The 18,308-nt window shown below is 38.6% G+C and overlaps 1 protein-coding gene across 1 annotated transcript in view; it reads right to left on the bottom strand.

Moving 5' to 3' along the window:
• Nucleotides 1-18,308, bottom strand: part of abcb6b (ATP-binding cassette, sub-family B (MDR/TAP), member 6b) — a 42,143-nt gene that overhangs the window by 11,268 nt on the left and 12,567 nt on the right. Inside the window, exons 6-13 of the mRNA XM_017691692.2 lie at nt 16,985-17,094; nt 16,812-16,877; nt 15,521-15,646; nt 15,257-15,333; nt 15,083-15,146; nt 13,318-13,403; nt 13,022-13,079; nt 12,807-12,911 (exon numbers count right to left, since the gene is read on the bottom strand). Of these exons, the coding sequence (XP_017547181.1) occupies nt 12,807-12,911; nt 13,022-13,079; nt 13,318-13,403; nt 15,083-15,146; nt 15,257-15,333; nt 15,521-15,646; nt 16,812-16,877; nt 16,985-17,094 (692 nt within the window). The remainder of the gene's footprint in view (nt 1-12,806; nt 12,912-13,021; nt 13,080-13,317; nt 13,404-15,082; nt 15,147-15,256; nt 15,334-15,520; nt 15,647-16,811; nt 16,878-16,984; nt 17,095-18,308) is intronic.

Raw genomic sequence — 18,308 nt, 5'->3', positions numbered from 1 at the left:
CAGACTTGCTAATTTAATTAAAGATTTTTGTCATGCTTTGGAATAACATGCTTTGAGAACAACTGTGGACTAAGAGATCGTATTGAACGTGTACTGAACTTGTCTGGCCGGTATCTGATTTATTTAATAAGATCATCATCAGTGCTGATCCGACCCAGAATCTAGGGTCAGTGCATTATTACTTCTTTGTCCAACCTTTAGTGGAAATATGAACAATACAACATTGTTGATGGAGATGAATAACATGATCTGTGGGGTTTGCTCAAATAATTCATCCACTTGAGCATGAGTTTGTAACATTGACATTCATCTCTATATTTATTATTCAGAAGCTTTGGCTCCTCCGCAAAGAGCTTTAGATAGAATAGTTATTTCCAAAATAGGGAAATAATAGCTGGGAAAGTCACATCCATCCTCATCACATGAGAACCCAACAAACTGTACTGCTTTCCTCGAGGCCAGTGAAGACAGAGAGCAGAGATACCTGACAATTCATGTGTGGCAGCAGTTTAAATTATCGGATGGTAAGAAAGATGCTCAGTCCAAAATAGCTTCTGACTCACATAACTGCTTTAGATGGGAATGTCAGCTCTTTTTTCCTCCCTTGATCTACAGCAGGTTTAAAATGAAAGAAGCGTGTCTAGCACAGCTGATGTGAACCAATTAATACAAAAGCAAACCTGTTCCATCAGACAGATGACCAAAAAAATGCTTCCACTGATATTGCTTTTTAGGGTGATTTTCAGAATGGAATACCAAGTATTTAAGTATTTGATACCTGTGAAATGCGGATTGTTTTAGCTCTAATGATCTGTTCAATTGTTAATTATGTTGATTTGTAAGCACTCTTCTTCTAATAAGAACTCATATAGTGATGGAAAAACTGTGACTGAATTACCTTTCAGACATCGTACTCAAAGCTTTACTGTTACCATTCCACAATAATTTCTTTAGTGGCCTAATAAAAAAAGACTGACAATGTAAGTCAAAGAATATCAACCAGCCAACCAATTTTCAGCCTTAACCTGGTTGTTGTTCTCTTTGTTCTGTGGCATTCATCTGTGGCGTATCTTAAACAACAACTTCATTTTCTACTTTAAAAGCTTTGACTGGCTGCATTTTCCTTTCCCTCTAAATGGATTACTCATGTTTTAAAAGACTACCTGAATACTTTCACATGTGTATTCCCTAGAGACATGTAACAGTAAGACAAAATTGACCATGTCAGATGCTTGCAAATGAGGGGTAAAAAAACAGGGGAAAACAGAGAACAGGGAACAGTGATATGCAAAACATGAAACGTGAAATTGAATCCACTCGGCAAGAGCCAAGTTCTGCCTTTCTGACCAGCTGTGCACACACACACACACACACACACACACACACACACACAGCAGTGCTGTAATGGTTTGTTTCTTAAGACAAAATGGCTGACAAGCAACTACCCATGTGTGCCCAACCTGGACTGAATGTACGCAATCATGTTTACACGAACCTCCACACACGGCTCTGTTTAACAACTCACAGACCATATTATAGACTCCAGTCTCGTCTGCCCAGCCCTCGTCTACACCAGGAACTTCATAATGAAGCACAGCACCCTCTCCCTCTGTGGACGTCTTGCCCACCTTCCTGTCCAATACACCTCTGACTCCTGCTCCACACTTTCTCTCTATCAGACTGCCTTCTAAAGACAGGTCCATATCACCAACTGAGGCATCCAAACCAGCTAACATCGACTGCTAGGACAACATCTGAGTGAAGTCTTTAATACAGGCTTTTATGAAGTGTTCCATAAAGTCAAATATGATTAACAGGATGCAGGGCCTCAGCATGGAGGGTCATTAAAACAGAGTTACTGCAGTGGTGGAAACAGGCCTGAGACATACACAGACAGCTAAACTGTTGGCAATCTCTGAAAGAACCAGAGGCCAGTTTTTCAGATGTGGATTAGGACTTGTCATTGGGAATTCCCAAGTGAATCCTCTCAATTCTAGGCTAGGAATTGGCTTAATCTGTGACTGGAGAAAGACACGACTGGTGAAGGTTTTGTGAATGATACCAGTGTCAATTTAAGGAATTCTGAGGCCAGACTATACTGGCTGATATCAAAAATTTAATTGTTTTCATTAAATGGTACTTCACTGAATGTTGACAAATACAATTGTCAATTCTCAGCTGTCAAATTACTCCAACTCTATAAAATAAAACAGCAGAAAGTCACAAAGGCTTAATTAATATAAATACTATATAACTACTGGGGGCGCCGCTTCCCAGAATTTTGATAAGTTTTAGTTTCTGTAAATATATAGCACGGTGGCGTGGTGGGTAGCGCTGTCGCCTCACAGCAAGGAGGGCCTGGGTTCGATTCCCTGGCCGGGTGACCGGGGTCCTCTCTGTGTGGAGTTTGCATGTTCTCCCTGTGTCTGCGTGGGTTTCCTACGGGTTCTCCGGTTTCCTCCCACAGTCCAAAAGACATGCAGTCAGGCCATTTGTGTAAAATGATCAAATTGTAAGTCGCTCTGGATAAGAGCGTCAGCAAAATGCATGTAATGTAAATAAGCTCCTATTCTTCTTAGAAAGATATGCATTATAACCCATCTTACACATGGTAAAGGTCAGGTTTGGAGAAATAATATAATATATTGTTACATGTGTGTTATTTTAACCAAGCTGAGGTGTTGCGTTAAATTTCAACAGTTCAGTATTGCTCAAACTAGAAAATAGTTTTCTTACATCACAGTTTGTTACAATGATGGTACCCATCAAAAGTTTATGGATAACTTTTGAAATTTTAAAGTATTTAAAGTGTATTTCTTGGTATAAAGACTAGGTTTTGCTTAAATACTGTTGTCTTGGCTGAAGTGTTAAAAGCACATATTAAAAAGCATTTGCCACAAAGGTGGTTTAACCACCTGAATGGTTTGAGAGCTGACATCAAAACAGAGGGATGAAATATATAGGCGTTTAGCATTTTCCCATGGCAGTGTTTTTGTCAGACGTTCCTTCAGTTTTGCAGTTTTCACAGAGAAAATCTGCAAGATCTAAACAGCTTTCTATTTAATAAGCTACTGCAAACCAAGAAAATGTGTTCATTTATTAAAAACATTTTGAAAACACAGGTGTTCCTACAGTAGAGCAGACAGTTTCACTGAAGCATGCTGTAGATTTTTCCATTCTGCAAAAATGTGTTAGAATCTAAAAGCTGCTAGCTGACCTCTGACTTCCATCAGTATCAAACAAAGCAGCACTAATAATGACCTCAATCTGGCAGTGCAGCAGTAGTAGGGTGAGCACACTGGAATCACGCAGGAAAAGATGTAAATGTGACCAGATCTGTCAGATGCACGACACAAGTGTGTGCAAGTGTGTTACACGTGGTCCATCAGCTGTCTGTGCACCATATTCATCTCTTACGGGATCAGTGAGTTCCATTGGCTGCCCCCCAGCCCTACGCCTTTTCCAACACACCGGCAAACAACTTTGATTTTCTATCATCAAAAGCCCCTTGTAATTCCTTTGAAAAGGAGCATTTACGAGCCTCAAAAGTTTCTTATATGAAAATGTTAAATATTTCACGCTGCTTTCATCTGGGGGCCTTGTTAGCGTGCCCTGATGCTCTTTCCTCCACCCCCCTGCCCACAGTCACTCAGCCCTCCAACACTGCGGGGCTACAGTCTGGGCTGCTTGTTTGCGTGTTTGTTTTTCAGCAGGCGTGCATGTGCTTGGCTGATATTTTCATATCCGGCTGTGAAGCTGCCCTCCTGGCTTTTCACACACATATTATAGTGTAGTGTTACACACACAAGGCTCTGTCGGTGCAGGCAGACACGCGGGCGTCAAAAGTGCATTGAAAAGGTTGAATCAGTGACCAGTGTCGGAACGAAAACAGCCCGAAGCCATCCATGCCATCAAAGGCTCTGAGATTCAAGTGTTGATCCATTATTTCCGTGAAAGCTCTTCCATGAGAAATGAGTACAAAGAATAGCCAACAGATGTTTCCAGCTTAAGGGTGTGTGTGTGTGTGTGTGTGTGTGTGTGTGCATAGCCTTCTCACTGACAGCCAAAAGGATCTAACAAGGTTAGCGGTGGAAGTATATGGTCATGACAACTTCCTCTTCATGTCATTTCACCTTTAAGGTGAACTGAGACTTGGGAAAATTGTGAACTACACATAAGTCACCTGTTTCCTCCTAAGTACACAGATAGTAGAACTTTGCAAAAGGTAGGGCACCTCTGGCCAAATTACATTCTGCTGATTTTTAAAGAGAAAGAAATTAAAACAACCTTGATGGCAAACTAACATTTAGTCATCTAGGTGTTGATGTGATGGCTGGCTTCACAGGATTTGGAGGAAGCTTGTGCTAACTTTTACCCTCCTAGCGCTCATGGGATCATGTGATTGGGGTGATTGGTTATGACTAAATTGGAGAAAAAAAACTGGAAAACAAAAATGATAACAATAATTAAATAATTGTGATTGTGGCATGTGCCAATGTCTGGACAACCTTGCAGTTTCTTCCAGTATCGGAACTTACTTTGTTGGGCCTTAACGAACTCAAGAATTATTAGCAATTATCAGCTGATAACTGTATTCTTTACATCTCCTGAATGTATTCTCAGACTCTTAAAATCTTGGCCTTAACATTCAACTACCCTGGACTTGAGGATCTATAAACAAATATAACCAATGCCTACAAAGCAGGGGAAGGCTGTAAGGAAAAGATTTCCACTCTTCCAAATATCATTTTGAAGTGGCAGTTAAGGGGAACTGTGAAAGACACTGTAATATAGAACTGCTCATATGATATCCAGAAAGGTAAAACAAAAGCCAAATATGATGAAGACCTGCAGAAAAGATTAAGCTGGTCATGTAAAATTCTACTGTGTAGCACTGCTTGCAAAAACAAGATCTGCATAGAAGGAACCTTTACCAGCAACCACATCACAAAAGTCACCATCTGTGCTAAACAATATCTATATGAGCCAGGGGCATTCTGGAAATGTGCTGTGGACTAATGACAATAAACAATGCCACTCTTTGGCCACAATCAGCAAAGGTATGTTTTGAGAAAAAAGGGGGCTGAATTTGAAGGAAAAGAACATTTTTCCAACTATTAAGCAAGATCTATTAGGTTTGGGGTTGTGTGGCAGCCAGTGGTACAGAAACACTGCATGGGTAGATGGAAGAATAGATTTCACTAAATACCAGCAAATTCTGGATGCAAATGTGACAGTAAGTCATGAAACTGATGTTGAAAAGAGGCTGGCTTCTACAACAGGACAATGATCCAAAACATACCTCAAAATCCATCAAATACTGCTTCAAGAAATGCAAGCTGAGGCTTTTGGAAAGTTCATCACAATTCCCTGACTGTGACCACCATTGAAAATTTATGGGTAGATTCTGAACATGATGTGCATACAAGATGGTTCAAGAATACTGCAGAACTGGAAGCATTCTTCTAGGAAGAGTGGCAGATAGCTGCAACATCTGCCTAAGAGGGTTACTAAGAGTTACTAAGTACTGACTTGGTAAGGTGTCTAAATTTCTGTACATACCACAGTTATTACACATAATTTTAAGTTCATCAAATATAAAATAATCGTGCATTACATTTGCAGAAAAAAATGTTTGCTGAGGTTGTGTTCATTTCTTTCACTGCAAAAATCAACAAAACTTGTAACTTGGCCACAGTGCCCAAACTTTTATACAGATCTGTAAAAACGTGTCAGCATCAGAAAACACATGAACAAGTATATTTAAGGTACCAGAATGTAACTGCTTCACTATTAAATGTGCAACTGGAATTTTTGAACTAGACGTCGGCGATGGTAGCCTCATCCCAGACAGCAAGATGACAGTGGTCCACTTTTGCCCAGCTGATAGCAAAGCTGAAGGCCCGCCGGCTTCTTGCTCAGCAGTTACAGGGCAGCAAACTGCTGATTAAGCAGAGTAAAAGACAAAATGCCACATTTTTATAGCACTTATTTGCCACTCATAGTCCAATTAATTTTTTTTTCTTTCAATCCTTTCTTTTGTTATCCTTTGTAAATTAGTTTAGTAAATCATTTTACATATCATAAATAAAGCCAGTTATATATCTGTAACTAAACTAGTAATGTCAACAACAATATTTCATACATAATTTTATATTAGCCCTAATCACTCATTCTGCCAGTAGTTTGCAATATTTGTCTTAATTTATTTTATAAAGAAAAGCCATGTGCGCTGTTTGAGGAGATTGAAAACTAGTTAGTCCAGGACAACAGTCTGATTAGTCTGAGGGTGGACAAGCGGTCACAAACAGTCAGTAGTGGGGGGGGCACCTTATCAAGTCAGTGGACTGATATGCTCACTATCTGGGGTCAAATCTATTTCACTAATGAAAAACATTTTTCTTGAAGTATACATATTCGGCTCCTATTACTCGCTATGTGAACATGTAGAGCTGCAATTAACTCAGTTTGTTCTCACAGCTTTGAGGACTTGTTTCTGTTAGCACATTAGCATCCGATTACTAAGCTTAGCTTAGCTTACACTGCACTAGCTTTGTGACCTACGGCTTTGGCAGGCACTGAAAATAAAAATGAATCACTGAAGTACAAAAGCGATTGTATGTCAGCCTTTTCAGTATATTTAAAACCCCATCTGTGAAGCATGATGACTGTTATGTCCTGTTAGCTGCACAGGCACTAGAATGTAACTACTGCACCATTTAAGGTGGAAAGGGAAAATTCAAACAAGACGCTGGTGGAAAAGAAGCTGAATTCAGCTGTCGAAAGAGCTGAAGGCATGAAAAGTGATTAAAAGGAAATAGTTGCTCTGCTTCCCAGGTGGGTAAAATTAACTGAATACCCAGAATCTAGCGAGCTGACCTTCGTTGACTTTCTATGCTGTTGTCCGCCTCAATGTTATATCCAGGCATTTGTCTGTACAATGTTTATGAAGAGTTTTATGGCCACAAATGTGTTATTTTCCTTGGCAATGCACTTTAATGAATTTGGTGGGCAGAGCTCCTGAAGGAGTGCTAAATAGAGGGGTGTATTTGTTGTGCTGTTGAGAATGACAAATAAAAATGTGCTATCCAGCTCTGCACTTGATCGGTATTGGCCCCAAAAACATTGATCAGGCCATCTCTAGTTTTTTCGCAGTTAAACTGGAAAACCTTATTCTAGACACCCCTGTGGCACCACTGTATGAAAAGAGTAAGCAAATTTGTAAATGGTTACAATTTTAATTCTGGCCAGAACTTACCTTTAAAAACTTGCACTTGTGTGCAAGTGTGTGATGGTTTAGCCATGCCGTTTGCATGCTTATTGGTGGAATATAGGCTTTACATTACTTGTCAGCTACATTAGCTTCACATACATAGTGTGAAACTAAAGAAGCAAACTTTTTCCACACTAAACACATCTTGACTGATTGCCTCTATTTGGGGAATGGGGAAATATTTATATTTGATTTTCATCGCATTTTTGAACTGCACAGAATTCATTTACCCATTTTGTACACAGACTTTTAGTGTCTCTGTAAGAACCTATAGCCAAACGGACTGAGTTCCACTCAGTTCTTGGAGAGTACATCCTAATGTTCCAGTAAGTTTAATGGTGCTGATCTGGCCACTGGCGTGAAGGATGAGTGGTTGAATTGATGACAGCTGCTCTATAAAAGCGATGTGCTCTCATGCCTGCTCTATGAGAAAGCTCACACTCCCTGAGGAGGGTTCTGGCACACTGAGTCCACCTCATGCTTCCTGCTGGGGTCTATGCACATTAATGCACCAGGAATGTGTGGCTGTGGCGCACAAGTGTGAGGCTGTGTGCCTGCGCGCAGACTGCAAAGCTCTTAGGGTCATAGCATGACAAAGTGGGGATGATGGAGAGAATGAGAAAGCAAGAGGAAAAACAAAATGGTTCGGAGGGTGTTTTTCTCTCGTTATCCACAAGCATTTCCCTATTTAATATCCAAATTCCAAACCACAAACTTATTCTCCCAGCTTTCTTGGCCAGTCAGTTATCATTATCCCTGGAAAAGCCAGAGAAGGATTTCAATGCAGGTGCATCAATCTTACAAAAGAACATCCAACCAGAACATCATATAGACTGAAGTTTCACTTGCGTGTCTCCATTAAACTCTCCAGGTACTTATGGTTCTTTATTATTGCTTGCACATTGTTATTGCATCTTGGCACAAGATTCTCAATAACTGAAACTCAGATGTCTTTAGCATAATGCATTCCAATTTCTATTGTTTTTTCTTTATTTGGACACACCAGTTCCCCACTTATATTATATGAAAATTTCATGATGCATGGACCAATAGAAATGTTCAAAAATAGAGAAAAAAATCTATTTAACTTGAATGAAATGTATAGAACTGTTTTGCTTTCTACTCTAAAGTTGGCATTTTGAACATAATTCTTTGTTGTGTTTTTTTCAGACAGTAATGATATCCTACTGGTGTTGACTCATTGCCAACTACTTAAACTTCACACAGTGCTCAATGATAAACTCTTATGCCATTTTTTGGAAAGATTAAAACAGAAAATGTATAAATTTGAGCATCAGTAACAACACAGAAAAAAAACAAAAAACATCTTAGAGATTTTTCTAAACGAATCTATTAAATTCAACTTAACCTAACCACAACCTCATCTTAATTCTAACCTTGGTCCTAATTCCATAGATAATATGTTAACAATTTGACAACTTGTAGATCATTTTTCAACCATATAAGCAAATGCATGCTGAAGTACAGCCTCCACACAGTGGGGTTAGTTTTACGACAACTATGCCTTATATTACAGATAAGTTTTCCATGAGGAGTTGGGGTAATGCCAATTTACCACAGGACAACTGTAATGTTTATGACAGGTTTGCATGGGACAAGAAATCTTGGTATAAATGACAGAGACTGGAGTGGCTACATGATTTACGCACTGCCTTCACTCCAGAAAAGTGAACAAAAGTTGTTAATGAAAAATCCATTTACCCTAACCATCAGTCTTGCTGTCTGAACTGTGTCATTAGCTGTGAAAATACCATCAACAGTCAACATCACCATATAAAATCAAACCTTCTTCTGTAATTCAGTTCAAACATTTAAAGAGGGCAGTACATATTCACTTGATTCGCCACAGAGAACTGAAGTACGCTTCATGTTGATGTGTTGATCCACACGGGATTAATTTCTATGCTTTCTATGGAGGTTATTTCTATGGTTTTTTAATAGTAGTTAAGAAGTGCCTGGAAGTCCATAAAAATAATTGAGATGGCACATTTGAACTGAGAAACGCATTTAAAAATTATATTATTCTACCTAGAGGTTTGAGATAAAGGTGGATTTCATAATCTATAGAAGCAAATGATGTGTTCATTGTTTGTACAAAATACTGTTACTCAAAAATATCTGCATAGGGAGAGCAGATATAAGCATATTTACAATATACGAGTCAGTTCAACCTAAAAATTAATTAGTGGTAACAAATAAATGAAGAAGAAGAAGAAGAAGAAGAAGGAGAAGATAAATAGTTTTATTCAACCTAAATAAATATTTTTAATGAGCGATTCTTTCAATCCAGTATTCTTGATTAATTAAACTAGTTCAATTGTTTGTTGTCACATTAAGTAATTTCTTAGATTGAACTAGCAAACAATTTTAACAGCACAGTTCTGAGAAATGTGTTGAGCAGTTTTGAGTACAGATTCTTTTTCCCTTAAATGTGTGTAAGCAATTGAGAGAAACTGTAAACTGCTTTCACCTGGCCTAATTACAGCACAGTTGTAATCTCACGCTGACAGGTGTGTCCTGCTGTAAACAGTGATTTCTTTTCATTTATAAACAGTTTTACGGAACTTAGATTTGGGCTTTAAGCCACGCTCATTATGCGAAGCGGATGTGAAGACATGAAGCAGAGTTAACTTTTACCTTCAGCCTCAGATCAGTACACACACACACACACAGAAAGAGAAAGAGACAGAGACAGAGAGACAGAGACAGAGAGACAGAGACAGAGAGACGGAGAGAGAGAGAGACAGAAAGAGAGAGGGAGGCGAGGGTAGAGAGAGAGAGAGACAGATACAGAGAGACAGAGACACAGAGAGAGAGAGAGAGAGAGAGAGAGAGAGCGACAGAGAGACAGAGACACAGAGAGAGAGAGAGAGAGAGAGAGAGAGAGAGAGCCAGAGAGAGAGACACACAGAGAGAGACAAAGAGGAGTCACAGTGAGACAGATAGAGAAAAGGGAAAGTGAGAGACAGAAAGAGAGAAAGACAAAAAGAGAGAGACAGAGCAAGAGTAAGAGAGAGGGAGCAAGAGCAAAAGTGAGAGAGACAAAGGGAGAGAAAAAGTGAGACAGAAAGGGAAACAAATGGACAGAGAGAGAGAGAGAGACAGAGACAGAGACAGAGAGGAGTCACAGTGAGACAGATAGAGAAAAGGGAAAGTGAGAGACAGAAAGAGAGAAAGACAAAAAGAGAGACAGAGCAAGAGTAAAAGAGAGGGAGCAAGAGCAAAAGTGAGAGAGACAAAGGGAGAGAAAAAGTGAGACAGAAAGAGAAACAGATGGACAGAGAGACTGACAGAGAGAGAGAGAGGGAGGGAGGGAGAGCGAGCGCACCACAGCGGCTGAACTCTGAGCACCTCTCAGCAGACTGCAGAAGTCGTGCAAATGGGCAGACACTCCCTCCACATGGCAGAATAAAAGCAGCCTTAAAATTCTGTATTCATTATTTACCAGTCCCACACTATGATTTATTCACAGGGGGCAGATTGACTCGGATATGAAGGAGAACCTGAAATCATGCAGCTCGAGCACCATCCCCTGCTTGCATGTGCGTACGTGAGCGAGTCCGTCTCTGCGACTGCAACGTTTCCGAAAAACTGCTATAATTACAAGGCTTTACGATTATAAAATATAAAGCGCTTGAGGTTTGCTGCAGCATCACTTCAAAAAGGCATAATTGTGCACTTTTACCTTGTTATTGAATACACGCAGTTAGCAGAGCGGAACAAAACCACAAGAAGGAACTCTGAAAATCAAAGCCAACCTTTTCCGGTGTGTTCACTGAAAGCATTTATGTTATTCAGAAAGGTAAGTCGGGCAATAATGTTTGTCAGATCCTGAAGCAATTACTTAATTTAAAGCATTTAACTGTTCAAATGCGTGCAGATTTCACACCATTCACCACAGCAAGCATGTCACGCAGAGACTAATTCAGGACCTCTGTTTAGGAATCCCAATGAGGCATAACTGCAAGTGGCAGTCCAACAGAGGCCTTGCAACACAATACTGCAATACCTCAAAGCTAGTGCTAGGGTGGCAATTCCTAACCGGGGTTTTAACTCAGTCTAATATCCCTAAAACCACTAACAAGACTCATGCCAGCGGTAACACAGTAATCTTTTGATGCTCCACAATGGATTAGATGGTTCTTTGGTAAATATGCAGTGGAGCTTTGGCAAAGGAAATGCAATCTTTGATTTGTTCAGAATGGTTGCTATCCATCCTGAGATGATCCAAGTTTTTCACAGTGGACCTTTTTCCTTGCTGTAAAGTATAATTACCAGAAAACCTCACTAAAAGCTTCCACTTTTTACCCCTACACAGTCATCGAACTCGTAATCCCACAACATTTTATATTATTTGTGCAAAAACACTGCAAATACTGTATAAATATTGTTCTCAGAAACAACAAACAAGTTCAATCGTCCATATGTCAGAAAACTCGCCCTGTATAAACAGACTAAAATTTGATGCACCACACATTATACTCAGAAGAGCAGAACAATAGGTGATGCTAAAATATGTGTATTTTATACATTTGAAACATTACATTTCTCAATAATGCTATTCCAGGTTTAATTAGACCCAAGTTTTACACTTGCATGTACATAAAAATATCAGATATCAGCATTGGCTGATTTCCAAATTGGTGCCTCTCTGGTAATATAATTACACCTCAAAACAATTCTGGATTAAAACCATACAACTCAAGTAGCTCCTTACATATCTCTACATAAGCTATACCTTATATAGCTTGTTAATTTGTCACAACATGATGCAGGTTCCCCGTTCTCACTCACCCTAAAAATCTTCCTACAGCTCTCAACACTTTTATCATATCTTTCTCACTCACTCCATCATATGACCACATGTGTCTTATGTGTGCTGGCAGTGTAAGCAGATGCTAGAAAGCCCTTGAGTAACTCCTTTTCTGTGTATTCAGGAATTCTATAAAAATAAAACTTCAGGTTATGTAAACACAAATATATCTAGAGCTGTGATGCATCGAAATGAACATTCTTGACAAACTCAAATTCAGGACATACTCAGACAAAAGCTGAAACCGAAAACCAAACAAAAGTGTTCTTTTACATATAATCTGACACTTATTTATGCTTAATTAAAGCTGATTCTTTAAAGATGACAATCACCGTGTAGGGAAGGATAGCTGAGAGAACAAGAGACTAATTTAATTTTAAACAGCATGCTAATAATATTAAATATTAACATTTGTAAAATTCTAAAAATGTAATACTTGTAATATCTTGTTTCTCAAATGCATCTAAAGCTAAATTCCAGAGTGCCTCCTGCATAACAACAGAAAACAATTCGTTTTTTGATGTGTAAACCATGTGGATTTGGCATTATGAGATTTATGTGAAACCGAAAGGGCCACTGTTGACCACTGTCCAAGAGTGTTTGAATCAGCATTTGAATAGATGATATCTAGTCTAAAGTGGAGATGATTCAGGTCAAAGAACCACCACCAGGTCACACAGACACACCATGTCTCCTCACCTTTGAGATGTCCTGACCATCAATAAGGATGCAGCCTTCCTGGACATCATAAAAACGGAACAGTAGTCGGATGATGGTGCTTTTGCCTGACCCTGACTGACCAACCTGTGGTGAGAGGAGAAATGTATAACATTACACTTTCAGGGCATATTTTCATCATTTTTAACATATTTTTCTCTAATGAAGCTTTACTAACTCTCCAATTGAAAACCTACCAGTGCTACTGTCTGACCAGGCATTGCTGTGAAAGACACATTTCTGAGAATCTCCTTCCTGCAGACATTCAAAACAATGTTTTAAAGAATGGATGTTTATTTTTCTGGTCTTAACTCATAACAGTCAGTCAGTCTGTATTCTAAGACATTCAAAATATATATTTGGCACACAAATACATATATTTACATGAAGACAAGATGCAGGAAATTGAAAACAATGGGAGCCAGAGTGCACCGGACAGTGGATATATAATGGTTTGTGATTGCTGCAGTGCTACTAACGTGTAGGAATGTACCCTGCTATGTAGCTGAAGCACACATTTTGGAAATCCACTCTCCCTTCAATGCAGAGCAGATCCACTGCATTTACATCATCTTTCACCTGTAGAGAAGAGAGGATTATGAGTAGGAGGAACGCATGACTAAGGGATACACAAGTAGCTCATACGAGTAGGGCTGGACAGAGTTACAATTTGGAAAATGAGGCATATTTTGTGCATATGACAATAAAACTCTTGAATCTTGAATCTGAATCTTCCATCAAAAGGTTTTCGGTCCTTTCTGTGTGCAAATGTAAGAGTAAATCTAGAATTCAAAAGTTATAGCTTTAAAAGTCCTGTAAGGGCTTTTTCTTCAATTCCTTCTATCATTTCCATATCAATGAGATCTAAAGAGGCATTGAATGCTGAGCAGTCTTGCCGGGTGTTGCTTGTGTGTTTTTGTGGAGAGGTTTCCCACTGGAGGGGCTAAGCCCTTACCAGAAATATACACGCACGCTTGTTTTTATACCATGTCAGGACGAAGGGGTCATATTCACATTACCAAGTGGAAGTGGCATAAATCAGATTGTTTGATGTAACAGAGAGCTAATGTTTTCAAATCTATCAGATCTGAGCCACTTTCAGACGTAGTCCTAGATCGGACACATATATCTGATTGGTGGATATGGAGGCATCTAGGCACATATGGTATACAGAGATACCTAGTTTTGATTGTTGACAGTGGTTTCTGATGATAAGAATGAAGATACCATCGAAAAAGAGTAGATGAAGGACATATCGGTGATATAGTTTTAAATTTCAATAAACTGTCTGATTTCATTTTTCGATGCTTATTGAAATCTTTATACACTTAACTCAAGCACACGGAGAGACCACAGCTGACAGCAAACACACGTTCCCTTCATGAAGAGGAACATCTCTCTATTATATGAGCTGGCAGCAGTTTATAAAACTACAAAACAGCAATATACAAAGTAAAGAATATGTTATTTGATTGTCTTAAAAGCTTCAAATGCCTGTAAATTAAAGTAATTCACTCTTAATTTGGCACTGTGCGGGTATGAATGTACATTTAATAGTGAAATAAAATATGCAGTTGGTACATGTTCATAATTATGCGACCAAAACATAAAAAGCATGAAATGAGTATCTTATGCCTTGTCAGAGAAACTTCAGAGCTTTTGTGCATCTGTGTTAACTCATATGTTATGAATTCATTTACATTATTCTCATTGAGAACGTGATATTTAAATACTGACCATTTAAAAATGTGATATTCCAATAACCCAAGTAGTTTAAATAAAGTAGTTATACAAAAACAATTCAGCTTATACAACTTAGCAGGAAAACTGAGCAATATCCCATGTGTATCATGTTTACTTAACTAATTCTATGCTGTACAAATTTAAGCCCATCCTAACCCCAACTATAACCTTAACCCTCACAAAATGTTTTGGCTTTTCAGTTTAAAATGAGATAGCATGCTGCTTTTGTTAAAATAAACTTTACAAAGTCAGAACCATTTTTTGGTACAGACTCTGTAACGTAGTGTTTTTTTTTTTACTGCAAAGTCAAGACATTTATCCTAAAAACATATATACGTACGCACACATCTATCTTACACACATTTCACTGCTATCTAGCTGCTCTTCTGTGAGGAAACCATGACTTCTTGACTCAGCAAGATAAGACCTTGCCTGGGAAACTGGCAGAGCCGAAAATCTCTCTGCAACACATAACACTACCAAATAATAATAAATGCAAGATGTTCATCTCCTACCTCTTTCTCCTCTGTTAGGAGCTCAAACATATTCTCCATGTCAACAAAAGCAGTCTGAATCATCCTGGGGCACAGAATAAAGGGTTGTTTATTACTATAATGACATCATTTTAGCTTGTTCTCCCACGCTGAACCAGTGAAAATGGTCAAATAACTACTGAGATGTAACTTCACCTATAGTATGTGCCAAACCAGTTCAGAGGAGTGTAGAGCTGGACAACGTATGTCCCAAAGAGAACATAGTCCCCAACCTGGAAGTCAGTCAGTCACAGTGAATATAAATACAATTAGCATTAAGCAATAATGCCATCCAAATAACTCTACAGGATAAAATAAAAACTTGAGAGACACACAGTGAAAGATCTGAAGGGCAAAAGAGGTGCAAAAAATGACATAAGGATCTAGTTTAAAGTGAAGGTGAGAACAGATATGCAGCACCTGGAACCGATCCACTGTGACAAAGTATGCACAGAGCAGAGATCCAGCTAGCAGGCCAGAGCCTATGATCAGATTCTGTGTTTGATTCAGGAGGGCCAGCGAGGCATTGCTCTTCCATTCTGACGCCTGAAGACAGAATCAGTGCAAATGACTCTGTTAATAACTTATGTGTGAAAGTGCAGTCCTAAGATTCCATGCACGTTGATGTGCAATGCACAGCTTTCACTCTAAAGAAATACATGCTTAAACATGCTTAAAATTCCAGGAATCTGTTTAGTACTTTGTTTAGTCAGAGACCATCTTTTCATTTACTTCATTTCCGGAATGAATTTCAAAACAGTGTCAGGAAAAAAAGCAGAAATATATTTAACAAAAAACAGAAGGCTTTACACAAAAGACACAACAAATAAACTGCTACTGTCAGAAGAAAACCTCTCCATTTTAATCATTTTTTTTGTTTTTGACATAATCTGAAAATGCTTGTTGCCCTTTACATTATGTGTAAGTTTCACGAATGGACAAAAAGAAATGACCCAAAGTGACTTGGAAAAATGTCTGGTTCCATTGACTTACATTAAAAGAAAAGGAGGCTTTTCCTTTTCCTGTAAAGTGCCCATTTTGGAGACAAAAGGTTTTCTTCCAACAACAGCAAAATATAAGATTTACTTTTTCAGTATTTAGTCTGTCCACTCCTTTTATGCCTTAGTATTTTCTGCTTCTCACAATCTAAGCAATACCAAACACATTTAAGGATGTTTTGTGGGCTTTCAGGTGGCCTCTCCTTTGTTCTGAGAACACCAGCAGTCTTTCATAACCACACTATGATCTTCTCAGGTGTGTGCTTGGGGTTCTTATCTCGTAGTAGAATTAATTTCTTGCCAATCATGCTCATGTTGCCAGTCATGCATCTCCACACATTCCCCCAGAAATATCTCATTTTAGATGCTTATGAGAAAGAGCGTAAGGCAGCTGAGGTGTTTCTGGGTAGCTGCTAGTGTGAATGTTAGTCTCTTTTATACAGAAACTTTGGGAACAGCTTTTGTTGAAAGCATGGCTGTAAAATGTTGGTTTGAAGATGAGCAGAATGGAAGAGTTAACAAGGCACTGAAAAAAAAATACTTCTTAACCTCTGAGGCTTCCATGTAGCTTTTAAGATGTATGTTTTTCTGACACTGAAAAACTGGTACATAATGTCTGCTTTAACCGGAAATGCAATAAATGGAAGGGAAGTCTCTTTTGCGCTGTACTGCATCAATTTAGAAAGTATTATAAATCATGTGAGAGACGTTACCTGATACTTTAAGATAGCTTCCTCAAATCGGCTGACTTCATAACTCTCAGAATTGTAGTATTTTACCTACAAAGAAAAGTCAGTGTTTTCTGGCTTGAGGTTTAGGCTTGTGTGCTGTGAGTACATTATAGAAATCAATGTAAGGAACTGTTTCCTTAAAATTTGTTGCTTACAGTTTCAAAGTTCAGAAGAGAGTCCACTGCCTTGGACTTAGCATTGTTGTCCTGCTGGTTCATGTTTCGTCTGTACTTTGTTCTCCACTCTGTGATTATGATGGTCAATACTGGGAAAATTCACAGAAAGAAAGTCAGTGATCCATTAACCCATTATTATCCACAAGAGAATTTTCCATTCTCTGACCTAGACCCATATGGTTAACAAATGAGGTTTTGTGATATCTTATTAAAACTAGTCCACTGGTCACATAGGACTGCTGCTTTTAAACAAAACAATAAAAAATACAAATTTGATTATTAAAAAAGGTATAAAAATAAAATGCTTTTAATAAAAAGTAAAAATGGCCATTAGAAATATGAAAAATGTAATCCTTTCAGACCAATCAAAACAAGTCTTGTGCCATTTTTACTTCTCAAACTAAATTTAGGTGTTGAATGGGTTAAGCTTCACTTGCAGTCAACAGTGCATACTTTGAATCCAGAGGAAATAAATTCAGGTCCAGAAAGTAAAACTTTTCCCCAGGATTCAGTCCAGCTACCTGGCTTCTGTAGATAGTTCAAACTAGCAGCAGAGGTGTCCAGGCAGTTGGGACAAAATCCTGGAGAAGTTATTTACTCTCTGGACCTGATTTTACCACCTGTGATGTTTACAGACTTAGTTCCTAACAAAATTAGGACAGTATGTGAAATGCTAATAAAAACAGAAAGCAGTAATTCGAAAATTCTGTTTGACATTTATTCAATTGAAAATGACACAAAAACTGATTTGATGTTTTATAAGCTTAATTGTTTTCATAAATATACACTCATTCCAAATTTGAAGCCTGTAAGTTATACAAATCTACATTTTTGCACTGCAGGAAGGCCAGTCTAGCACCCACACTCTCTGATTATGCAACCCTGCTGTTTTAACACAAGCAGAATGTGGCTCGGCATTGTCATGTTGAAATATGCATAGGAATCCCTGGAACAAATGTCACCTAGAAGGCAGAATATGTTGCTCAATGGTTGCATTAATGATGCTGTCACAGACATGCAAGCTACCCACTAATACCTCCCCATACCATGACAGACCCTGGCTTCTGAACTTTACATTGGTTACAGCCTGAATGGTCCTTTTCTTCTTTGGTCTGGAGAAGACAACATCCATTATTTCCAGGAAAGATGTGGAAGGTTGACTCATCAGTCCACAGCGCACGTTTCCACTGTGGATCAATTCCTTTTCAGTTCAGAGAAGTTCAGAGAAGTTGGCAGCATTTATGAATGCTGTTGACACGACTTCCACTCTGCAAAGTGGTCTTACATTGCATTAGTGGACGCG

The sequence above is a fragment of the Pygocentrus nattereri genome, chromosome 6, assembly GCF_015220715.1.
Source record: "Pygocentrus nattereri isolate fPygNat1 chromosome 6, fPygNat1.pri, whole genome shotgun sequence".
NCBI lineage: Eukaryota > Metazoa > Chordata > Actinopteri > Characiformes > Serrasalmidae > Pygocentrus > Pygocentrus nattereri.
This window is presented reverse-complemented; position numbering and strand designations above follow the sequence as displayed.